Raw genomic sequence first — 26,638 nt, 5'->3', positions numbered from 1 at the left:
GATGGATGGAATTGTTATAAATGTGTGTAGTTATTTAAAAGGAATGTTACAAAAATGTCTGTTAATAAATACTAGGCTACCACAATTAATTTTCAAGGATCATCATTTCCTTTTTTCTTCAGGGTTACTCTTACGAAAATTAACCTTGGTTTTTACTACAAATAAGCCCAACAAACCATGGTTATTGTAGTTTAACCACAAATTAACTATTTGTTATACTAACCATAATTTAACCCATATTTGTAGTAAAACTGGTTCTACAAATGTTAATCAATCCGCCAAAAACACGGTTACTACACTTTTACTATAATAACACCATGGTTAGTTTACACCTAATCTCTTTTCATAATAAAGTATGAAAACATAGAGAGAAAGAGGTTGCACATTACGTGGCATGTTTCTGTAATTTTTTTCTGTGACAATGACAATTTTACTCATTAATTTATTTGAGAAATCGTACGAAACTGTGAAATCGTTAACCTCTAAATCGCAAAATTAGATTTGTAAGCTTTAATACAGATACACCTCAGTGTCATTATTCCGTCATAAATTGTCAATTTTGGTTCTGAAAGAGATCAATGACTGTGGTATCTGATACAAATGACAAATTTTAATGACAAATATTTTCATTAAAAAAGGAAAGGACAAACGCTCAATGCTGTGCTCAGGGTAGGAGCGCCCCCTGATGGAGATAGACAGCTATTGCGATGGATCGCAGCTCGTTGCTCTTCAGTCGATTACTCTTACTGTTGATGAATAAAGCTTGGCAATTGATTGTTCAGAGCTGATGCAACACTACCACATTGCAAAGAAGTATTTCGGAAAAAGAAAAAAAACTCAATAATACATATTTAGTTAGACATATACAATATATTCCACAGATTTATATCCAAATATTTGTATTTAAATGACTGATGATGCTAACCTTTATTCACTGACATGTCTGATGGGGCTTTTATTATGAAATACGTGATGAACTCTTGTTGCAACAGGAAAAGCCTGTCACCGGCACACACGTTTCTCAGCAACCACTGGTAAGCTTTTTTATTTTATATGTGATCTTTTGTAATCTACTATTTACTGACATTACAAGATAATTGTTACATTTTATGCCGATTTATTGCCTGCCTTGTAGTGCTTCTATCACTCCTTGAAATGGATATTAGACAGCTCATCCTTAGCCATTCATTCATAGTCACTTTTTTTTTATAGCCAGGTCTAAATAACTGATCCTTGAAAATAACTGTGGCTCACCTGTCTATTACTTAATCTGCACAGAAGCAGCAGACATCATGGGAGAGCAGCTGAGCCCTGATGAAAAGTTCCAGCTCATCACCAGGAACCTTCAGGTGAAAAACAGTAGAGTAGATCTGGAATCTTCGGTTTGCTTAATAAAATATTTAACACTTTAAGTATCATGTCAAAGGAGCTGTTTTTGTTTTGTTATTCTTTTGAAGAGTTTCATTTGAAAGGTTTTCATTTTTACATGTACCATCAGTTATATGGAGTCCCAAACTGGCAGACAAAAAGTAAAACCAATAAATACATATGTAAAAAAACAAAAAACAATAGTAATGTAATAGGAAAATAAATAAAGGAATAAATGTTTTATTTAATTTAATAGTTTTGTTTTATTTAATTCAGTTTAATCCTGAATTTATTTTTGCTTTCAGTTATTATTTTCTGCATGTACTTTAAAATTGATTTTTATTCTCTTTAACTGATATTTATTACATAATTTTTTTTTCCATTTAGTTATATTTATTTATTTATTTATTCTCACATTTTAGGGAGGGCAAATGAATGTACGGTATTAATAAATGAAAATAGATATAAATACAGGGACTACAGAATACACAAGGGAATACAGAAATAAAAAAAATGAAAGAACAAACAAATAAATAATTAAATGCATAAAATTATGTTTTTCACTGACATAACATATAAAACACTTGGGGTTAAACCACGTTCAAAATAACAGCCAACACTCAGGGATACTTTACTTCTTCTGAATTTATTTTAAAAAAACACAACTAATAATTACAAGTGGCAATGCCAACTGCAGACACAATGGGGGATAGCAGTATTACATACATAACAAAAATAAAAAGTATTCAGATAACACAAAATTTCAGATAACATATCATCCATCCATCCCATACTTACTGTTTCTGCCACTGTTGTTTTCAAAGGAGGTTCTTGGTGAGGAGAAGTTGAAGGAGATCCTGAAGGAGAGGGAATTGAAGGTTTACTGGGGAACAGCGACCACAGGCAAACCCCACGTGGCTTACTTTGTCCCCATGTCAAAGATCGCTGACTTCCTGAAGGCGGGCTGCGAGGTTTGACTTTGCCGTTCTGAATTACTGTTGTCAGCATATAAGCACTTATCTCTGGTGTGTATACCTATTTGTGTTTTTGTTCTATAGGTGACCATCCTCTTTGCTGATCTCCATGCCTATCTAGACAACATGAAGGCTCCCTGGGAGCTGCTGGAGCTCAGGGTGAAGTACTATGAGCAGATCATTAAGGCTATGTTGGAGAGCATTGGAGTTCCCCTTGACAAACTCAAATTTGTCAAAGGCACAGACTTTCAGCTCAGCAGGTAAACACTCCTCTTGGTTTAAATACTGTATTTCAAAGAACTACATTGGATGATAATCGACCTAGAGCATGGTTTTATAGATATTCCAAGCATTGTACTGGGAAATTGTTTTTACTAGGGGTGTAACGGTACACAGAAGTCATGGTTCAGTGAGTACCTCGATTTTGGGGTCACGGTTCGATACAAGTTCAGTTCAACAGGAAAGAGCAACAAATCCCCAATACTAGGTTTCTTTCATTTATTTTGAACAGAAAATTACAGTTTGTTCCACCTAGCGGCATTTAGTTCCCCCTGAGGTAGATGGTTCAGTACAGCCGCCTTTAGTGTATTACATTTACATTTATGCATTTGGCAGACGCTTTTATCCAAAGTGACTTACATTGCATTTCAAGGTACACATTCACATTCTTATCAATTCTTTTTGTATATTATAAATGTAAATATTTACATTAAGCAGTAAACAGAATGCACTCTCGCATAGGTCTTTTTTTTATTTTAAGGGCTGATAAAAAAACTAAAGGTATTTGGTCACATTGAGCTACAAAACTGAACACCATCTCTTGTGTTAAAAAAATAGAATTATGACAAATAAATCTTGTGCAGAGATTAGTTTTCTTTGCGTGTGAGTTCATTAACATGCGGTGGCACCTGAGGCTTCCCATTTCCAGGACACTGGACTGTAGTGGTGAGACTTCCACTGCGTGATTTTTGTCTCATTATAACAGCGGAAACAACTTAAAATACTGGTCATACAGAGATGAGATAAGATAAGAGTAAGACGTCATTCGAAACTGTAAAGTTTTTTTTATTAGTGTACACTGCAAAAAAACAACAACATTGTGCTTTTGTAAAATAAAGAAAACTAACAGGACGCTGCTTTTTTGCCGTCCCGGTTTCCTTCCCGTAAAGTTAGTGGAACACATCACAAAAATGAATTGAAACTCCACATATAAGTGTTGAAACAGTGTTGCATTACCCCGTGCGCCCCCTTCTGGATTGTAGTGTGACTGACTGTATTCGTCATCTGACTGTATGCACCGAATACCGATGTCCGTACCGTGACGGTTCGGGACGAGTACATGTTCTGTTACGCCCATATTCATACATTATGAATGAATATAAAGAAAGTAAATGCAAATTACGATGTCTTTGTATGGTTGATCTATAATAGAGAGTACACTCTGGATGTTTACCGACTGTCATCCGTGGTCACTGAACATGATGCAAAGAAAGCAGGGGCTGAGGTGGTCAAACAGGTTGAGCATCCTCTTCTGAGTGGTCTGCTGTACCCTGGACTACAGGTATGCAGATTGTCTTTCGCTAACCTTTTTCAATATCGTAATAATCCTTCACAATATTTTTACTGCATTTTTGAACACATGAATGTATTCAGTACTTTGTCCTCCTATTTAAACCTACATTTTGTAAATAGTGGATGACCTTTTGGTGTTCTGTTCATTATTCTGATTTGCGGCATATTCCAGACACTTGATATTGTTTTTTATTTCCATCAGGCACTGGATGAGGAGTTTTTAAAAGTAGATGCTCAGTTCGGGGGTGTGGATCAGAGGAAGATCTTTACATTAGCAGAGAAGGTACATTTGAATTTGAATTTTTATTTATTTCCTACTTCCTATACACTGTAATTTACTTTAGTGTGCCAGAAGGAAATAGAAAATCTCACTGTATTATTACAATATTTAGAATTTTATATTTTAACTGGCGCAAAACATAAATAACGGTCTTTTTCTGAAGTATCTAATATGCGTAGACTTTTGCATAGTATATATGTGAGTTGGAAGGGACAGGCAAGGGGTGGACAGAATAACAGGCTGAATCCGTCTTTCTACCATGCTATTGTACTGTTTTGATGACTCTGTACTGATCCCCATAAATATGTGTGTGGGCATACGGCGTAATTGATAGGTATATTTTCGTTGTTTATTTTTTTCTTCTTCTTTTGCAGTACCTGCCCTCACTTGGGTACACCAAGCGTATCCACATGATGAACCCAATGGTTCCTGGACTGACCGGGGGCAAGATGAGCTCTTCTGAGGAGGTACGCTTCCATCTACAACTTTGAAGATTCATATAATCAAAGAATCCTATTGGTTCGACGAGACGGGATAGTGGCTTATGCTGTTGTATGCCGTATTGATTCAACATTCTCAAACTTTCATTGTCTGATATCAGGAATCCAAGATTGACCTGTTGGATAAGAGCCAAGAGGTGAAGAAGAAGCTAAAGAAGGCATTCTGTGAGCCTGGAAATGTTGAGAATAATGGGATTCTGTCCTTCGTCAAGCATGTGCTTTTCCCGCTGCATTCAGGTGAGCTCAGGCACACAATACAATCTTTAGAAAATGTAAACATCTAGTTAAGAGCTTAATGACGTGTTCTTTTTTTCAGAGTTTGTGATTAAAAGAGATCCAAAGTGGGGAGGCGACAAAGTCTACACTGACTATGAGGAAGTGGAGAAGGACTTTGCTGCAGAGGTATCTGAACAGTCCTTATCTTTACTATTTAATGTACAAATAACACATTTACATAAATTCATCATATGTTGATCCCTGCACTGCTTGTACCTGCAGCAAATCCATCCTGGTGACCTGAAGGCTTCAGTAGAGTTGGCTCTAAACAAGCTGTTGGACCCCATCAGGAAGAAGTTTGAAACCCCAGAGTTGAAGAAACTGACAACATCAGCTTACCCAGTGCCCTCTAAAAACAGTGAGTGAAAATATACATTTAGGACACAATCATCGACCATTATGATCCCATTTAACAATAAAAAACAAATTGGAGCTTCTTTAAGCTTTCGAATGAGTTTTAGGAAAAGGTAAAAATGTGCACATTTACACACTGTTTGATTGTCATTGCTTCACAGAAGGAGGAGCGAAGGGCAACCCTAAACAAACCGCAGATGAGGAGGAGGTCATCCCATCCAGATTGGACATCAGAGTAGGCAAAGTCATCAGTGTAGAAAAGGTAGAGACGGCCAGCAATCATTTTATGATTTATTTTTCCAACAAGAGGATGTTTGAATAACCTTTTTTTCTTTACCTGTTAGCATCCAGATGCAGAGTCGCTATATTTAGAGAAGATCGATGTGGGGGAGGAACAGCCACGGACTGTAGTGAGTGGACTGGTGGCCTACATCTCCCAGGAGCAGCTTCAGGACCGTCTTGTAGTGTTGCTATGCAACCTAAAGCCTCAGAAAATGAGAGGGATTGAATCCCAAGCCATGCTGCTCTGTGCTTCAATGTTAGTAGGGCTGATACACCCTAATTTAACAATTTTATTCAATCAATGAAGATTTTCTTATAGTAAAAGTCATCTTGTCTTGATCTTTCTGAATGTGATGGCCTTCAGTGAGGGAGAGCCCAGGAAAGTGGAGCCTTTGGATCCACCAGAAGGATCAGCACCAGGAGACCGTGTGTTTGTAGACGGTTATGAATCAGGGAAACCAGACGATGAATTGAAACCAAAGAAAAAGGTGTTTGAGAAGTTACAGGTATGTGAGTTTTATATTTTTGTACTTAAACACTCATTATGATATCACTGTGTCTTATTCTTGGTTGTATGTTTATTTGTCTGATCTCTTCAGGTGGATCTGAAGATCTCAGGCGAGAATGTTGCACAATGGAAAGAGCAAAATCTGATGACCAAACTAGGACAGATCACCTGTAAAACACTGAAAGGTGGAAATATTAGCTAGACAGTCTTCACCATTTTTCTCAAAATCTTCAAAGCTTGAGTTTCGATGACAACCCAATATTCCCATGACAGTTACACGGTGTCAGGTATTACTCATCATAGCCATCAAAAACTGCTATCTGACTCTGATGGAAAAACAAATGGCTTTCATTTAGCCATGTCAACCTGTAAATTATATAATAGAACACAATCACTGGAGCAGAATACATATGGGTATCGTCTGTGCTTTACATTGCATGTATTGCTGTCCAAGATGTTTTACGCATTAAGTACTGCAGTTAATAGTCTCATGCTCATTTGTTATTATGACAAATTAAGAATCTTCCAGGAGTTCATCTGTTGTCCTCAAACTCAGGTCTTCCTGTGGTGCCAGTCTCCAGTCTTTTATTTCCAGTCTCCAAAATTTTAACTATTTTACCATTAATGGAAACGGTTCAGACATGAACAATCTATATACATAATAAACTGTAATGGGTTAATATTTTAGGATAAGTTTAGCTTGGTTCACAGGGAAACACCGCAAATTTCATGCAATGTAATATTCAGAAGTCATCTGATGTTAACCAAACGCATTGAAATAAACAAAGATGATTCATAACCATTTTTCTTTATGGAAATATTGATGGAAATGTCTTCAAATGTACCTTTGCAGTTTTTGTCATGATCTATTGAAAAGATATATCTAAATATATTAACCTGAAAATGAAAGTTTGGGAGTCTATTTTTAAAAAAAATTCACCATGTAAACATTAAGAATTAATTCTTGATTAAAGGATATGGGAACTATAACACATTTGCGTATTTTGCTGTACTGAAAAAAGCAGCTTTACCAGAGAACATGAAAAGGCTTTCTCTTCTGATGAATGAATATTTACACGGCATACATTAATCAGACAAACAAAATATATGGTGGTATGGGGGGTGTATACTGTGTGTAATGTTATATTTGTATGTCCAAGGAATTTAAAAACAGTCAAAACAGGGTAAATCTATAAATATCTTTTAATGCATATTTATTTTTAAAACAGAAACAGTGTTGTAATTCTATTCACCCCATTGGAAGTGAATAGTTACTAAAGTATATGTATATACTGTATATTTTTACATCAATTTTAGAGGGACCGTCAGTCAATACTTTTACTAATTTGCTGGTTCCAATAGAAATTCAGCATTTAGCTTACAAAGTGCTTTAATCTAATGAAAAGTAAATATATATTTTGTATGTTATATGTTTCAGCCATGGTCAGCGTACTTCAGAATACATAAAGGTAACAGATGGTTCTGTACATGTATTATTACATATTTGCTGAAAGCAAAATCTGAAAGCTGATTGCAGTAGAACTAAACCTTTCAAAAAATTGTTAGTAGAATCGACGACTTTCATGAAAGCTAGCAATCAATCTCTGTGCTTGGACATATTTAGATATGTCAAAATTTTAACAGGATTTGACTTTTTTTTGCACCAAGCAGTGATTACTACCACTAGTGACCACTAGATGTCAGTTTAATCTTGCAGTCATTAGCTTTAATAAGTCCACAATAAACTTAAAGTGACTTTTCCCAGAGCACAGAAACTCATTTAGAAAAATACTTGAAAGTTTGTAATAAAGCTATTTAAAAAAATAAAAAAAATAAAATAAAAAAAAACAGATTGGGGAAAAAGCTTTTTGCATACATTTGAAGGCCATTATCAGGCTAAGGCTTTTAAGACAGTTGCGGTATCCATGGATCCTTGATCACAATCTCACTTGGGCTTTTATCACTTGCTTTGTCCTCTTGTCTTTGCCAGACTGTGACTAAACAGTCCAATCAAAACTCAACTCATCCACCATTACTCTTCAACATGCAGTCTCTGTACTTCCTGAAAAAGAAATGTAATTATAATGATCATTTACATGGTTCCATCTGTATTTCATGCACAAATTGAAATAACCTGTGAATGCTTCCTTACTTGGTTGCTCTTGGCTCCCTAATGATTGTGCTCGCTGGCCAGCAGGATGCACTGGATCACTTTGCCCATTAACTTCAACTCTCGTTATTTGTTTATTTGTCAAGATCTCGGTCTTATCCGTTGTTACATTCTCTGTCTTGTTGGGAGGATTTGTTCCATGCACTGGTTTCTTAGCAACAGGTGGCGGCACTTTAATTGCCTTTTTTGTTCCATTAGTAATCATCATCTTGGCTTGGTCAGAAACATGCATTATCTCAGCTGCGAGACTCTGTTTGAGGCTTGCTTGGACCTCAGGCGAGGAAGGTGTTTCAATTATAACTTTTTTTGTGCTTTTGGAGAATATAAAACTGGCTGTCGATGCAGGGGACTTATGCAAGTCACAGCCGTCTGGTGTTTTAGGGGATGGCACAGGTGAACTAGCAGTGCTAGTTGAGGATAAGCGTAGATTGAGCATTGCAGGTACTCCACTGGAGGACATAGCAGCTGTCTTCATACGTATAGCCTCTTGGAGACACATGGATGGGACTGTGGCTGGAGCAGGAGAAGACTTAGCAGGTGAGTTGGACTTCAAAGCCAAAGATTTGCGAATAGGCTTTTGTGGTGTTGCTTGACTAGTAATACTGTGATCCTCATTTGTTGTGGTCTCAGTAATTGGTTTGCTATCATTGTTTGTTTGATCTTCCCCAACATTTACAGATCGTAGTCGCACCGTTTGAAGCAAGGAAGGTGTGACAAGTGGAATGTTGGCATCTTCCTTTGGAATAGGTGTGCTTTTGTGTCGACACAACAGTTCTTTGCTCCGGTTGTCTTTGTTTACAAGGCTCAGGTGCCTTTGTAAGTTAATAGATTGGTTTTCCACTGGAAGCGGAGGTGCAAGTGGCACATTGGAATCTGCATGGCTGTCAGGTGATGCATGCTCTGATGAATCTTCCCCTTGTACAAGTTCATCGGGTAATAAAAAGGACATTTTAGGAGAGGCTACAGTTGTGTTTTCCATGCCAGCTTGGTCCAACGAGAAGTCTGATACATTATTACAAGGCTTATCTTGTTGTCTATTCTCCATACCATTTTGTACTGTTCTTTCTGGGAGAATGGTATGTATTTCTGAGTCTTGGTCTGGACTGCTGTCCATATCCGAGGCATTAGATGACACCGGTTCTGTATTGGATTTCTGTTCACATGATTCTTCATGGCAATTGACCGATATCTCTGAGAGGGGTTCATGCATGAACGAAGGAGGTGGCGGGGGGAAGTCAAGTTCATCTTGTTCCTCAAACATCAAGTCAGTAGACTCTTCCATTGGTGGTGGTGGTGGAGGCCAAGAAGACTCCAGGAAAGTCACCTGTTCCTCTTTTTCTTGCTTCTGTTCCTCTTCTTCTTTAGATGGTGGTATAGACACTGAGGAGGCTGACATCTTTTTAGTAGGTGGTGGAGGAGGGTGGTGTTCTGGAGGTGGAGAAGGAGGTGGAGAAATGCCATTGACATCAGGTACTTCTATACCAAGGGTTTGCATTGGTTTATGATTCAAAAAGCCCTTTACATGGCAGTTTCTTTGGATCTCGTCATTGGTTTTCTCATTCCTTGGGGGAGATGTGCTCACAATTTCACCATTTGTTTTGACTTCACAGTTTGTTTGTGAGAGCATACTTTGATCAACTTTGATAGTTGGTACCTTCGTTGTTAGAAGTGTTTGACTTCCTCTTTCCTTTTGGTCCTCTAAAGTTCTCCCCCCTTGTAAACAAATAGTTTGGTTGACCTCTGCAAGAGTTTCTGGACTTTCTATTTCTTTATGTAATGTTGAGCTTCCATTATGCCTCACATCAGGAGGTTCTGTCGTTGTTTGTTCGTGCACTTGTGGTGATATGGACTCATTTTGTTCTTTTACAGCTTCTTTGTTATCCATTTTTTCTTCAATCTTCCTTTCTTCTGTTGTCTGTGTCTTTGGGATCATTTGTTCAAGGATTTGCATTGAATTTGCGTTTTGATTTTTACCTGTTGATGACTCTTTTTGTTGTTTTTGAAGCTGATGTAACTTATGTGGGTTTGGACCTGGCCCACATAATAGTTCAAGTGTCCGTTTATTGTGAATCCAGGTTTCAGGGGGTGGGGGAGATGGGGCTTTTACCTTGGGTGGAGGGGGAATGTTGAACAGTTCCCTAAGAGCATTATTTGGGTGTGTAGGTGTTACCTTGTTTTTCACTGTTGTAAGCACAGGGGAGCACTTCAATGGCTCTGATGGAGTGGTGTTGGTTTGAATGTCCTGATGCGCCGTATCCGATGTGACTGAAGACAGAGATGTCATTGACGAAGAGACTGAAACCACCGGTGAGCTCTGTACACCTGCTCTCTCTGGTTTTGAAGGCTTAACTCTTCTCTTTCCAGGTGAGGAGGGACTAACCTCTTTAGGGGAATGCGTAGGCGTCCCACTTTGACTTGAGTATCCACTTGAAGGAGATAAAGTCCTATCAAATTTGTTTTCACTAGATTCTCCAGTTTTCTTTGGAGATGAGTTACTTAATCTGACATGACTTCCAGTAAAAGCTTGATCAGGACTAAGTGGGCTAGATTCCACAGATGTCTGGAAATCTCTTAATGAGCTCAGCACTGAAGAATGGACAGAACTCTTCTTGTTATTGGTGGACTGATGGTCTTCTTTTGCATTGCTGAGATCTCTACCGATTTGCTCATCATTTGGTGCTATATCTTTGAGATCTTTTATGTCTAAACGTTCCCTAGATCTCCGCTTAAGTTTTTCATGATGCAGGGAATAGGTTCTCTGTGGCGGTGCTGGTGGTAGTTTTGTCTTCATTACAGAGAGACTACGAGAGAACGAATGGCTGTTTCTAACATTATCCCCAGCATCATCCATCTCCCTGTGGTCCAGTCTGTGATTTGTATATTTACTGTCAGAACTTCTTGAGCTTGTAACACTCATGTCCTTTGGGATTAAATCTGAAACTTCTTTGGTGCTGTCGGCAACAAAGGTTGGTAAACACCTTCCTTTTGAAGAGATTGTAGATGAATTGGAGACTACAGTCTCAGATGATTGCGAATGGCTCTTGTTGGAGCTAGCGGTAAGAGGACCTTGATTTGTCCCACCTCCAGACCTTGAAGAAGCTGGGCTAGCTGATGCTAAACTACTCTTGCTGACTGTACTGGCACTGCGCCGACTGTGATCATGATTAATTTCAATGATATCTATTGCAGCAGGCAGAACTGCATTTGGAATAATCTTGGATAAATACGTTGCCTGTGGTGAAATAGACATAACGAGACCTTGAGGCTCATTCAGGAAATAGGAAGTGGTCATTCTTGGCACAGCAAGAGACTTAGGCCTCTGTGTAGGGTGTGCTCCTAGACCAAGCTTTCGGTTTAACTCATCTTGATAGACAGAATGGATGTGGTTTATAAGGAACTCTTCATCTCTTGATGTCTGAAGAACCTCAATATTCTGCAGGTGTACACGAGCCCCTTCATGATTTACTAAAGGGAGCTCTCCATCAATTGTCGGGATGACAACTGAATCATCTTCATCACGTTCTCTGTTTGGAAGCTGCTGCAGTATAGTTCCTCTTGCCATATCTGAAGTAGAAAAAAAAAAGCAGAGTAATGTAATTCTTCTATTTTTGGCAGAATAGCTGTGTAATCTCATATACTTGTCAAAGTTGCTGTTTTAAGGAATGTCATTCTCAAAAACCTGATTTAAAAAATAAAATAAAATCTGACAATAACATAGTTTTACATGCCCAATTCTCTTTGAACTTGCTGTGGAATGCCCATGATAGTTGTTCTTCTACTTCTCCTCTTGGTCTTGTCCGGTCTTTTAACTGGGTTCAAGGGCTTGAATGTGGAACCTAAAGTGAGTGATAGATCAAACAGAGATTTAATAATAAAAAAAAATGCCATGCCATTCTCTTGTTCTCTTGCCATTCAATTGTTTTGAGATTTAATATGAAGTCCTATTCAAAGTAATGGCAGTAAAAAAAAAAAAAAAACTTAACCTGTCTATCATAGGATAAATCATAACTTAATTTTGACAAATCTATGGTTTTTTCTTTGTATTGCTATACCACACATTAGAGGAAAAAAGAGGTAGTATGTGTCACTAAGCATGGCTTATTTTAAGACCTTCTTAAAGTCAGCATTGTATACCTTGACGTGTAAGCACTGAATGCGAGGAGACTGCTGAGACAGTCGACACTGAATTGACAGAGTGCCCCGCAGTGCTATCAGTCTCAAGTGATTCATCTTTTTCTTTTGAGCTTGTGTCTTCCTCTGGCTGTCAAGAAATGGAGGTCATTGTTAGAAAGCAATCCAATAAAATGTATTAAAAATATTTATACATTTATAATACAGTTTATACATATTTTCTTTGCATATTAAAGAATGAATGACGTCATGTGCCTCTTCCATAAATAGGGTACAAAAACTTCTTTGCAAAAAAGAAAACTCCTGGTGATAATTCCCTCATAATTACAACTAAGGCTTCTTATTGTAAGAGGTTTGTTGGATTTGGGCCCCTGAAACTTAATTTTTTTTGTTAAAGTTTTATGATTGTGTCTTATGGTTTTCATTGTTATATACAGTTGAGAAGGTCAAGATCTAAGAGGTGGGATATACCAGAATTACCACTGTTGAGAGTTTAAAAACATTTTATTTGTTTAAATTAGCTACTATTGTCTAACATCTAATAGACTTGACTACAGGATCTTTATTTTTTTTACTTCAGAGGCTTACCTCAGTCTGATCATCCTGAAAGTTCACCCCATTTTTGTGCTCTGCATGAAAAAAAGACTGAGTGAGGTGCATCAGAAAACACAGTTGTGCGTTAGAAGGCCAGAATGTGAGCAGTGGATCAAGGTTGTCATAGATCAGTATGTTTTGTTTAATTGATTTGAGCATGAGGCTTACCCTCCTGTTGTAGTATCTTCAGTCCCTCCTGGGCTTCTGTATGCAGGTCTTCCAGGTACTGTGGCCTGCTCCCTTCTATGAACACATTCTCCTGGTAGTGCTGGGAGGTTGTGTAATGTACAGTCAGCTTTCTTTGCTCATCCTGTTTTTGGCCTGCTAAAAATAGAGGGAAGGGAAAGGTATTGTTATATTCACATAAAAATGGTTGCAGTCTTTCCCAAAAGATTCACCAAAACCTGGGGCAGTTGTGGCCTAATGGTTAGAGAGTCAGACTGGTAACACGAACGTTGCAGGTTCGATTCTGGCAGGAAATGACTGTGGCAAGGAACCTAACCCCCAATTGCTCCCTGGGTTACCATACTTGGCCTTCACATATCACAAAAAAAAAAAATGCAGTATTAGATCGTCAAACCATAGCCGGTCTATCAAAGTTTAAGGAGAGTTTAAAGGTGCATTGTGTAATATTTAGGATGATCTGTTGACAGAAATACAATAAAATATACATAACTATGTTTCAGTGGTGTATAAAGACTTTACATAATGAGCCGTTATGTTTTTATTACCTTAGAATGAACCATTTCTATCTACATACACCGCGGGTCCCTTTACATTGAAATGGCCATTTTACACCGCCATGTTTCTACAGTAGCCCTAAACGGACAAACTGCTCTACAGAGTGCGTTTCGTCACTGTTGTTCTTCATGCAAAGAAGCTAGCTAAAGTCAGCGAATAAAACACTGACACACTGATGAACAAGTAACAATAATATTCGCAATAACATCGTTTTACTGAATAATAAATATAATTTCTTAATTTATCTTTGTAAAAAAACCTCATTGCTTAACTGGCTATATTGCTGTCTCAGACGACGACGACATCTTTTCCTGTCGGCCACCGTAACTTCTGTTGGTTGCAATTCACAACCTATCCGCTAGATGCCGCTAAAATTTACACACTGCACCTTTAAGGAAAGTTATTTCTTCCAGATCAAATCAAGATTGGTGAAGCATAAAGCCCAATTTATACTTCTGTGTCGGACCTACGCCGGAGCCTCTACGCTGTAGGCAACGCGTTGGTTTTAATTTATACTTCTGCGTCGTTGTCCGCGTTGACGCGCAATTACTCATGCAGAGGGACCATGTGAAACCCGAGGGAGGGGTTCTAGCAGACCAATCACAGCGCTTGCGTCCGCGTAGAATTGACGCGTTGTTACATTTTTGGAGAGGTGCGCGTCAGGGTACGCCGAAGGGTACGCGCGCTAAACACAGCCTACGACGTAGCTACGCCGTAAATTCGACGCAGAAGTATAAATTGGGTTTAAGCAGGACAGTTTTGCTAGAAGCTCAAGTCAACATCCACAAATATCCCCATCGATTATTATTTAATTCAGTGTGAAATTTGAAACATGACTGAACAAAGATTTCCACACCCCCGTTTTGTGAATGAGGTTCAATGAAAGCCTGGAAATCTGGTTGTCAAATGATCTAACTCTACCCATTCTTTTTCTATCCAGTAGCAACACCTGCTAATGCTGGCAGCTAATTCTATTCAGATTATTGACAGGCGTTAGTGGCACACGTTGATAGATTTCCAACATGGCAATGGACTTCACACTCATGCTGTGACTAGGTAATCCCTTCTGATCTTTAATTCCTTCAAATACCAGATTACCCTTTGCTTCGTTGCCTCTGTTTAACATATGGCAGCACAAGGGCCTCGGCGTTCTAAGAAAGAAGTTGACTTTTTTTTTTTTTCTTTCTTTAAATCGTCTAGCAATTTAATTCTGAAATATTCCAGTCAAGTACTTGTTTATTACACAAGACCAATTTTAGCTGTAATCTGAGGAATAATAATCTGTGATGAATCCTCCAAATAAGGCAATGCACCTAAATTCTAAGAAATCATTCCACAGCAGTTGTTTTGGGTAGCAGATACTATATAATCTGGTTTGACCCAATGAGAACATTCAGACTAGAAAATGCAGTAGGGTGACCTAATGTTACCTCTTATTGGTATATTTATTCCTAAAACATGCATTACTTTAGTTAATGAGTGACTTGCTCCGAGACTCACTGTTAACTTTACAATAGGGAGAAACGGGACACTTGAGGGTGGCCTATCGTTGGACTGGGGCACTCTCAAAGGAACAGTGAGAAGCCTCATACTTCATTACGTACCTCCTGAGTGCTTTAAACCACTGGCCATGAGATAACCTTTTTGATGTTTCAAAAGGCATTGCAAAATTAAGTTAATGGGAGTGTTTTAGGACAGGGACTTTCCCTTAAAAAAGATCTTCTCAGCCTCTTAGCCATTTATGCAGATTTCTAACTGTTCACTTGGTATCAACTTTTAAGCTTTTTGTATAGTACACCCCATGGGGGTTTCAGGTGTACTGGCACTGACTACAGACATTGTGATACAACAGAGTCGTAACACACACTGGCAAGTGCGCTGTATGAGTCCATTTCACAAATGACTCCTTTTTAAAGTTAAAGGAATGTTACCATGTTCAATACAACTCGTTTTGTACTCAGTTTCCTTTTCAAGTGGATTTCAGTTAAAAAAAATTTGGGGGTATGTTTTACAAATGACACATTTTTAGGAAGCTTCACTTGTATTAACATTTTTTAAATTCTGTTAATTTTAAGAGTAATAGATGAACATGAACAAACAATGTCCCCTAGTATGGTATGGGTAACAGCAAAAAGTGTGCATGAACCGTAAAGAATGAACCATAAGCAGCTCCCGAACATTACCTCATGTATGAATGGCAAAAGTGATGGCATGATAATAAACATAACCTTATTCTCTTTTTACTCTGTAATAATGATCTCTATCTGTACGGGAATATTAGTATTATTGAGTCTGTAAATTTATGAGCATTTCATTGCACATTTTCCCTCAGCGTTCAGAAGCCACCTGTTACATATATACTGAGAACCTTGCCTCCAACAAGCACACTGTCAGGACAGGTATGAATCCACAACCGCGATATATTTTTGTTTTGACGCCTATTGTGCCATTTTAAACTTCTGTATGTCTGAACTTAATGTTGTAACAAGTACATGCATACAAAGAACAGCCTTTACCTTTTTAACATCTGTTAATTCTAGAAGTCTAAATACATACTAAAATAATATACTTATAACATACTTATAATAATACTTAAAAACTCAAATAATCTAGATTCTGATGTAAGAGCAAACAGTATCTTGAGAACCAGGATAAATATTAATGTTTGAAGGTGAATAATCATCTATAAATTCTTGGATCTGTCAGAATTCTTGAATATTTCTACTCACCCTTCTTCTTGAAGATTGACAACAGAGACCGAACGTTTTTACTTATAAACACCACCATGTCTGTTTTAAGATTAAGGTCCAGGTAGATATCATTGCAGTTTGAAAGTGTCTCTTACTTAAATGATTAGAGATAAACTCTTTCACCAAGCAGTATCATGACTAACTGTCCACTTCTGCAGACACGGACCAAGTGATGTCAACTAGCTGTTTCCCGTGAAGGATAATCAGGTCCGACACAATGAGATCTACTGTTTGCCACCAATCCTCCAGCTGCCCTGATCTTTCCCACCCCTCTTCATCTGTCCTCCCCCTCGCCCCGGCTTTTGTCAACATCTTACTGTGTGGTGTCCCCCAACATGTTGGCTGTTTTCCTCCATTGTACCGTACACCAACTGAACTTGGGATTTGCCTTGAAGGGGGATGCCTGGCTAATCTGCCACCCCTAATATCTGCTTGGAAACATGCCACACTAAGATCAGGGCATCTGCTTCACAATTTGACCCACAGTATAGTAAAAAGGCATTTATTTTAATTTTTTTTGTACACAGTGACTGTGTCTAGAATCAAACACTCCATCTAAAGTGTTTTGGTGGGTATTATGATGGTTATTAAACTTTTTAAAGGAATAGTTTAACCAAAACCAAATATATATATATATATATATATATATATATATATATATATATATATATATATATATATATTCTAATATTGTTCTAAACCTTTAAAACACAAAAGGAGATGTTTTGAAGAAAGTTCATGCTATTCTTTCCCATATAATGTCATATTTTGACTTACTGCTGTCAAGCTCTAATTTATAAAAAATATTATAGTGACTCAAGCACTATTTTCCAGAATTCCTGAAATCATACGATAGCCATCTGGTATTATTTGAAACATGTAGGCTTTCATTTTATGAAAGAGAACAGAGTTGACTTTTTTTTTTTTAAACCATCAAAAATCATATGGGTTTAATGATAACATTTCCATTTTTTGGGTAAATATTTATATTTATAACAAATTACATTGTTTTTCTAGTGACCTTGTTGTATTTCTTACATTTTTAACTTCACATAGCAGACAAAAGACTGGTGGAATAGATTTAGAGGATATTGCTTTAGGCATTTATAGCAGGTGTCAAAATTAGTTCAGATTATTTCAGGTTTAGAGTAACATGAGCTACTATTTGTGTTTCATGTATCTCTTTAGGGGTGCAGCAGCGCTTTACCATTAAACAATTTTTCGGGTGTCCCATGTCTTCACTTGCTGCTCTAGCTTTGGCACTAGAATAGAGACTCAAGTGGAGTTGGCTGAGAATTATGAAAAAGACTTCACTTCAAACTGAAAAAGAAAGGTCACTATTTCGGCTGGAAAACTTTCACCACTTTTCCCTTCAATTCACTGAACCCTTTTTTAAGCTTGCTAAGGTAAACATTAATATTGGTCATAATTACAATTGAACCAAACCCCTTGAATGCATGAATTGGTATCTAAACTTAGATGTTTGAGAGTTGTGCTATTATGTTTCTAAGCAATTACATAATTTTTTTTTTTTTTTTTTTTTTCATAGACTTTGCTAATCTTTTTCTTTTTTCAGTCTGTCATTTAGATTGCACCCAGTCTACCAACTGCCTGTTGTCCAACTCCAACACACAAAATCCCATTAATATTTATCAGGGAAGCCAAAAGACACCATCTGGCACATGGTGTGTAATGAGGGTTTAAGAGCATGCCTTTAAACCACCACCAGACCCTTGAGTTTCTTCACACTAAAGCTATTGAGTCCCTAGAAAACAAATGACACTTAATGTATCCCTGAACTGAACACTCAGCTGACTTGGCTATTAGCAATCGTGTTTGTATGAATGCAATTAATTTGTAGTGATAGACCGTGTTTAGTATTATTTATATATTATTAGTATGTATTAATGTTTTGAAATAGCTTCTTTTTTTTATTTTTTTTATTCATTCATTTTAGTATTTCATCTTAAACTTATTTTCGGTTTGTTGCCAGGACAAAAGTGTCAATCTTTTTGAAGTTAAAGTCATTTAATAATGTAACATTATTGTTTGCAATGATTCTGCTTAAGGAACATCTCTCCTTGCGTTTCGTAAACATGCCCAGATAATGCTCAAAAGTAAAACTGACAGATATGAGAGCCAAAACTATATATGTGTCACAACACGGCTGTTTGTTGCAACTCATAATACACATTTAAGTTGTTTTCCCGACTGCAGGCGGATAGAGGAATATTTTTAGTTGAGAAATTGTTGTTCTGAGTTGCCCATAATAAAGCAAGTCACCTCATTCTCACAATCCTAAACTTTTCTCAAAACTCTCAGATCACTGTCCTCATTTAAACCAAAAATTGTTGTGTAAAGTATATAGGTACACAAGCATATATATATATATATATATATATATATACATATATATATATATATATATATATATATATATATATATATATATATATGAAGAGTTAAGATGCAAAAGCCTCTAAATGCCATCTGAAATTTTCTTCTAGAATGATCATTTTTATCAAGCTCGTAAGTAATACCAATTAATTGTCATTTAAGTGAAATTACTGAACTTAAATATACAAGCTTGATAAAAATGATCATTCTAAAAGAAAATTTCAGATGGCATTTAGAGGCTTTTGCATCTGAACTCTTCATATATATATTTATATATATATATATATATATATATATATATATATATATATATATATATATATATATATATATATATATATATATATATATATATATATATATATATATATATCCGAAAGGTGCGAGTACGGGGAAACCACAATATGCTACAATTAGCTTTAAATATTTATATCCACCACCCAGTGAGACTTATAAACGTGGAATTGTGTTGCTTGGCCTTGGGCTTTCAAAGGAGGGCGTACTCTTGAACATTTGACTTAATCTGGGATGAAAACACCAATAGAAGGTTAATGTACCTTGCAGCAGTTTTAGCTTCAATTTTCTAGATTTTTCCTTTGACAGCTTTTTCTTTGTGTTTGATCATAATGCCTAGAAATTAGCATTCTTTGTCACTATTATACACCCACAGAATTAGGTTGATTTGTATCCGCTTGACTTTTGCCAACAAGTGCCTTATTTGTTGATTTATATTTATTGAATTCTATGCAACCCCTGCAGTAGTTGGTTGTTTAAGCATGACTAACATAATCCTGCCCCAGATATCAGACCCAAATGTCCCGTTCTGACAATGGGTTGCTTTCATACATCTGCCTCTGTGTTGTTTTCAAGGAATCTGACCAAACAACTAGAGGAGATGATACTGGTGTGTTAGGGCGTCTTCTCAAAGTCTCAGAAGATGATGAAGGATTTTTCCTCAGCTCTGCTCCCCTCCCCTCCTGATCATCTGGTTAATTTTAGAGCGCCCTGCAGTGCACAACCTCAAGTCATTAATGCCAGGAAGCTAAAGACATGTTTATTTTCTTGGCTTTGATGGAGTTCTGTATCTATCAGTGTTTACAAGTCCCTCGAAGCATCTATAAATCTTCTGTACATAAAAAACACTGTGCGAAGTAATACTCTCCCCCCTGCTTGAAAGCTTCATCAATACTAATTACAATAGCGTGAGGAGTTGAGAAGCATGCAGGGTTTATTTTGCAGGTGTCATGATGTTTTAAGATAACTCTCATTTTTTCAGACATAGCCTTCCATATAGATGGAAGAAAATGAGATTCTCAAGGTGTATTTTCTTTGACTAAATTTACAATGGCCACAACATTTTTATTGGACACTTAAGGCACACTTAAACGAATGAATATGTCACTGCATTATATACACAATAGCAAATCAAGCAGCTTTTGTTTTCAAGAAATACAACTTTTTTTTTTTATATGAACATAGACAAAGAAGTTAAAAAGTACTTGGACACTTTGTGTTTGTACTTTTGGGCCATTGTATATTCCAAAATCCCATGATTTTCAAAACACTTGCACACAATCTCCACCCAAGCCTACACACTAAGGCATGTCTTATTTGTGCGTATTATTGTGTCAAATGATTGTTTATATTTCTAATAAGATATGGTATATTTGATTTCAGGAAATTAAATCCTGTTCCCGCTCTTATCCTGTTATCTTATCCTAAACATCGTCAATCAAATTTTCAAGATGTAGATGTGTGCAAAAGATAGAGCCTCCAGTGCCTAATGTTGTGTGTTGAATGTCAAATGTTGCTATTAAAACATCTACTAAGTTTCTACTATAATTTTGGTCACACAAGGTCGCATGGTGCCAACAAGTACAAATCCAGTGAAACACAAAGTCACGATTAAAGAGTTAGCAGAAGCAAGCTAAAATTGCATGGTTGCTTCAGCAAATGCGTTTTTATCTGACGTTTGCTTTGCTAACGCTATCGGTTAGGTTTAGGGTCGGGTGAAAAGGTAATTTTCTAACGCGATAGTACGTTAACCTTATAGTGCCACTCTTTCATTTTATTTCCGGACTGCCATTATAAGTAAAACAGCCAACATAATAAAACGTTTCCAGATTCCCGTTCTGCTTTGGATAAATCCAAACTTTTAGTGCCACTCACTGGACATTTAACTTTGAAGCCTGCAAGAGGCAACATCATATGTTGAAGAAATGTTGCCACAGGCACATTTATGGATTCAGTTATTTTACTTGTTAACAGAACCATATGAAACAGTGTACTTTCTCTCTCTATGTGTGTGTGTGTGTGTGTGTGTGATATAAGACCCTGTGGTGCTTAAATGTTGAGGTGACATTAGATCATGCAAATAATAGCATCTATTGTTTCTTCTTAATCAATAGCAGTGTTTATGTGCTCATGCCTCTGTTATTTATATCCATTCTGGATCTCAATATGGCTACTGTTCACAGTGCCTTTAAGAGGATGTGATATAAAATGTATTAAATAATAATATATACAGTATAAATTATATAATGTGCTGTGTGTTTACAGATAAAAACAGTTACTGTTACAGTTTTGTGGCCTTTAGTCCATGTCTGTTAGCTTTGATGCTATCTCTATGCTAATGCAATATATTTGTAGTCTATCTTCATTGTTCATCTGCAATCTAGCCATAAACACAGCCCAGAAACACAGTCCTTTCTCTCGTCATCTCACCTTCTTTGACTTCTACACAGTTTTTTAAGGCTAGTTTTTCCAGAGTTGTACTTGGAAGACTATTACAACTAGAAGAACTAACTAGCACTATGAGCACCATTCTCTCTAGAACATTGGATGTGGTTGCACCTATTAAATTAAAAAAGGTCAGAGAGAAAAATAAAGCACCATGGTATAACAATACTACGCATGTTTTAAAGAGAGAAACGCGTATTTTAGAGCGTAAATGGAAACAAACTAATTTAGAGGTCTTTAGAATCGCGTGGAAAGACAGTATGTCACGTTATAAAAAGGCCCTAAAAGCGGCCAGGGCTGAGCACCTCCGCAAACTAATAGAAAACAACCAAAACAATCCAAGGTTTTTATTTAACACCGTGGCTAGACTAACAAATAAACAGACGTCACCCGAACAAAATATCCCGTTACAGTTCAGTAGTAATGATTTCATGAACTTCTTCACTGAGAAAATAGAAAGCATCAGAACCACAATTGTAAACGTTCAATCTTCAATCGCGCCTTATAATTCAGCTTCAATTATCACCCCGAAAGAACAATTACAGTGCTTTGCAACTATAGAACAAAAAGAGTTAAATAAACTTATCACTTCATCTAAAACAACAACATGTTTATTAGATCCTATACCAACTAAACTACTGAAAGAAGTGTTACCTGTAGTGGAAGATCCTCTCCTCAATATTATTAACTCGTCTTTATCTTTAGGTCATGTTCCAAGAACATTTAAACTGGCAGTTATAAAACCTCTCATTAAGAAACCACAATTAGATCATAATAATCTAGCAAATTATAGACCCATTTCAAATCTTCCATTTATGTCTAAAATATTAGAAAAAGTGGTGTCCGCTCAACTGGGCTCTTTCTTGCAACAAAATGAGATCTATGAAAAGTTTCAGTCAGGATTCAGACCGCATCATAGCACTGAAACTGCGCTCGTTAAAATCACAAATGATTTACTTTTAGCTTCTGACCAAGGCTGTATCTCAATACTAGTTTTACTTGATCTTAGTGCTGCGTTCGATACTATAGATCATACATTACTCTTAGATCGACTACAAAATTATACTGGTGTTCAAGGACAAGCACTAAGCTGGTTCAAATCATACCTATCTGACCGCTACCATTTTGTCTATTTAAATGGAGAAAAATCGATCATAACTCCAGTAAACTATGGAGTGCCGCAGGGATCTGTATTAGGCCCTCTGTTATTTTCAATATATATGATGCCACTTGGAAATATTATAAGGAAACATGGAATTAGTTTCCATTGTTATGCTGATGACACTCAAATATATATTTCATCACGGCCGGATGAAAACGCAAAATTTTCCAAATTGACAGAGTGTGTTAAAGATATAAAAGATTGGATGACCCGTAATTTTCTTTTATTAAATCCAGACAAGACAGAGGTAATACTTATCGGTTCAAAAAACCGCCCACAAAACCTCGCACAATACAACTTTAACATCATAGGATGTCCTGTTACTTTATCCTCTACAGTAAAAGACCTGGGTGTCATACTCGATTGCAACCTGTCTTTTGAAAATCATATTTCATATGTTACAAAAACAGCATTTTTCCACCTTAGAAACATTGCTAAGCTACGTAATATGCTATCAGTTTCTGATGCAGAAAAGTTAGTTCATGCATTCATGACCTCGAGACTGGATTACTGTAATGCTTTACTAGCTGGTTGTCCTGCATCCTCAATAAACAAGCTACAGTTAGTCCAAAATGCCGCCGCTAGAGTTCTTACTAGATCAAGAAAATATGATCATATAACACCGATTTTATCATCACTGCATTGGTTACCTATAAAGTTCCGTATTAATTACAAGGTATTGCTACTGACCTATAAAGCCCTAAACGGCTTAGCTCCAGTCTATTTAACGGATCTTTTATCACCCTATAATCCATCGCGCTCTTTAAGATCACTAAATTCAAGGCTTTTGGTCATACCTAGGATATCCAGAACCACCAAAGGAGGGAGAGCATTCTCACATTTGGCTCCAAAACTCTGGAATAGTCTTCCTGATACTGTTCGTTGCTCAGACTCGCTCTCCCAGTTTAAAACTAGATTAAAGTCGCATCTCTTCAGCCAGGCATTCATATAATCCTACAGTTCAAACTACAATCCGGCCTCTAGCTCATAAATGCCAGAGGAGAACTGGCCCCCGACTGAGCCTGGGTTCTCCCAAGGTTTTTTTTCTCCATTAGGTCACCTGATGGAGTTTTAGGACACCATTAGGTCACTTGATGAAGTTTTTCGGTTCCTTGCCACTGTTGCCTTTGGCTTGCTCAGTTGGGGATATTTTGGGGATATTTAATTAAATTTTATCAATCAATAAATTCCTCTTGAAACAAACTTTGTTGTATTATTTTAATTTAATACTGTGAAGCTGCTTTGATACAATCTGTATTGTGAAAAGCGCTATACAAATAAACTTGACTTGACTTGACTTGACTATTAGTCTATTTTCAGAATCTGTTTGCAGAGCGTGACCCTGAGCAGACTCTTTCTCTCTCTTTATCACATCTGATCATTCATTAGTGACAACATCTCCGGGCAACAATTCGTTTTGACCAAAACAATGTCAATTACAATGTCACGACAAACACAGCACAAGATTATACTGCACAGATCATTGTGCGGCTGAATCTGGATCATTCACATAATGTATTTTTATAAAATCAAAAGTTCAGAACACATCCTCATAACATGATTTTTATGAAGCAATTTCAAAGTCTAGGAGTTGGGAATGCTGTGCAATTTAATCTAAGGTTTTGTGGTCAAAACTTCCAAGAAAGGCAAAGAAAGAGACATATAAAGTAACCCAAAAACATGTAAATATTATAGCGAATATCCTTCCACTGTGGTTAAATCAAACACAAGCCGGATACAGCCATTCTGAAAGGGATTTGAGTTCAGTGGTATTTTTACTCTTTAACACCACAGAAGGCTGTTGTGGACAGCAACGAGTCCCGTCCAAGCCTCAAAGCTTAAGCTCTTGAGTTACTCGTATTCACATAAACTTTCTAACATAGACTGAGTTCCCTCTGATTTTCAATGCATTTAAATGTTTTGATGCTTTAATTATGTCCTGTCCCAACTTACGCATTGCTATTTTTGACCACAACTCACTATTAAAGCCAGTCATGTGAAAACAGTTGCTGTGCTCAATGGTAAAATATTTGCAATGCTCATGCTATCCATGCTCATGTTATTTGAAAGCTATGGATGCACGACCTGTGCATGATACTATGGATGAAACATGCTTTGTTCTTTCCATTATGTAATAATTACATTAATCAAACCGAGTTCAAAACGAAGTAAACCTGGAGAATGTCTCTATTTATGAGTGTTTCAAAGCAGTGTTTCTTCCAAATCAGTTTAAATGTCTGGTTCTTTTAGTAGGTTCTTTAACTCCTAAGACACAATTATGTAGTTTACTGTCACTAAGCCTGTAGGGCTTTTATGATACATTCATTACTTCCTTTCTGTGAACAGTTGTGTTATACTGCAGCTGCACAGGTTCTTACCCCAGGTTTCACAACCATCATTTAACCTTTGACCCCACTGACAAAATGCAGACTTGTCATATCTTGCCGAAAGTATATTTCAAACTGAAGAATGTGTGAGTGGAGCTTGTTTAAGTAAACCAAGTCAAGAGTACCCTGGTGAAAAAGAAAACACTTTAGCTTACTTTTAAAAAGAGTACATATTGTGGAAATATTTATATGTATTTAGTAAGTGATGATTGCCACATCACTCACTAAATACACTGTGAACATTTTATCAGCATTCCATTTGTCAGATATCATAATTTTTCCTAAAACAAGACAAACCCTGTTGAATATGGCCACACAAAGACACTGTCCCTGGTTTTAAGATGTTGAAATGACTGCAAACAATAGCAGTGGAGGTTTTGTAATCAACTGTCACAGTCAATCCATTTTTTCCCTTCTCATTTCCGTTAAAGGTGCTCTAAGTAACTTTTTTACCTTAACTGAACAGCTTCGGAGTCATTGGAATGGTTATATTACTTATTTCGGGTTGAATGGTGGTCGTTTCGCACCCCCCTGGTGCCCGTGAGCGGAAAATACGCACTTGCAACTTTGAGCCGGCGGGCCGCCGGCCGCTGCGTCAGGAAGTCTCGCGTGATATCAGGTGGTCTCGCGATGTAAACAATTGCTTTACGGCCAAAAGAAATCTGCTAAAATGCTGTCATTATTGCGCTCCCTCACGCTGTTCGAACCCGAATGAAGAAGACGTTTTAAAGAATGTCCCATCTGCTTTGATGTCGTTGATCTACTAGCCTCTGGTGTCTGAGAATCGCCAACGAGTTTTTCGACAGTGTTGTCAAATATATATTCCGAAGCTGTGGGGGGAGCTCTAGAGAGAAACCTGCGAGCAAAAAGCGAGAATACAGCGAAGAAATCCCGAAACTACTGAGCCCTGCTTTAAAGGGTTAGTTCACCCAGAAATGAAAATATTGTTATCACTTACTCACCCTCATGTTGTTCCAAACCTGTATGAGTTTCTTCTGTTGAACACAAAATAAGATATTTTAAAGAATGTTTGGAACCAGACAGTTGATGGTAGCCATTGACTTCCATTTTTCTTCCTAATATGGAAGTCAATGGCTACCGTCAACTATTTGATTACCAACATTCTTCAAAATATATTATTTTGTGTTCAACAGAAGAAACTCTTACAGGTTTGGAACAACTTGAGGGAGAGTAAATAATAACAAAATGTTCAGTTTTGGGTGAGCTATCCCTTTAAGCTGCTAACCAACTGAATCAGAAGCTGTAAATGTGAGTTGTGTCTTGAGCCGTCTAATTTGTTTGACAGGATGGCAGGCAAAGACGCCACCTGGATTACCGCTGACGTGAACGACTGACTAAGACAACAGAAGAAGAACATCAGCATTTTAGTTGACTGAAGGTACTGCGAAGATCATCACAATTCAGTACAAAAACTGAATTATATCAGAAGGGC

General features: G+C 37.1%; 2 protein-coding genes across 8 annotated transcripts in view; one reads left to right on the top strand and one right to left on the bottom strand.

The window, feature by feature from the left end:
• The first annotated feature begins 880 nt into the window (after positions 1-880).
• On the top strand, positions 881-7,023 carry yars1 (tyrosyl-tRNA synthetase 1). Its single transcript, XM_082186911.1, has 14 exons — positions 881-1,034; positions 1,279-1,349; positions 2,193-2,339; positions 2,427-2,602; positions 3,774-3,903; positions 4,117-4,197; positions 4,569-4,661; positions 4,796-4,931; positions 5,011-5,096; positions 5,193-5,328; positions 5,486-5,586; positions 5,669-5,862; positions 5,971-6,112; positions 6,206-7,023. The coding sequence occupies exons 2-14, from the start codon at positions 1,293-1,295 to the stop codon at positions 6,314-6,316; spliced, it is 1,590 nt and encodes a 529-aa protein (XP_082043037.1). The 5' UTR covers positions 881-1,034; positions 1,279-1,292; the 3' UTR covers positions 6,317-7,023.
• Positions 7,024-7,299: 276 nt separating this feature from the next.
• The window catches only part of nhsl3 (NHS like 3), a 49,626-nt gene continuing 30,287 nt past the window's right edge, over positions 7,300-26,638 (bottom strand). For 5 of the 7 annotated variants that reach the window (XM_082186904.1, XM_082186908.1, XM_082186906.1 and 2 more), the window contains 6 exons: positions 13,178-13,333; positions 13,004-13,044; positions 12,419-12,545; positions 12,013-12,120; positions 8,267-11,848; positions 7,300-8,176 (listed from right to left, as the gene is read on the bottom strand). In XM_082186904.1, the coding sequence (XP_082043030.1) occupies positions 8,154-8,176; positions 8,267-11,848; positions 12,013-12,120; positions 12,419-12,545; positions 13,004-13,044; positions 13,178-13,333 (4,037 nt within the window). In that variant the 3' untranslated portion in view covers positions 7,300-8,153. The remainder of the gene's footprint in view (positions 8,177-8,266; positions 11,849-12,012; positions 12,121-12,418; positions 12,546-13,003; positions 13,045-13,177; positions 13,334-26,638) is intronic. The other 2 variants (XM_082186905.1, XM_082186910.1) reach the window with 1 other exon arrangement.

Source organism: Leuciscus leuciscus, assembly GCF_965113295.1.
Source record: "Leuciscus leuciscus genome assembly, chromosome: 12".
Taxonomy (NCBI): Eukaryota; Metazoa; Chordata; class Actinopteri; order Cypriniformes; family Leuciscidae; genus Leuciscus; species Leuciscus leuciscus.
The sequence above is the reverse complement of the archived record's forward strand: the minus strand, read 5'-3'. Positions and strand labels throughout refer to the sequence as shown.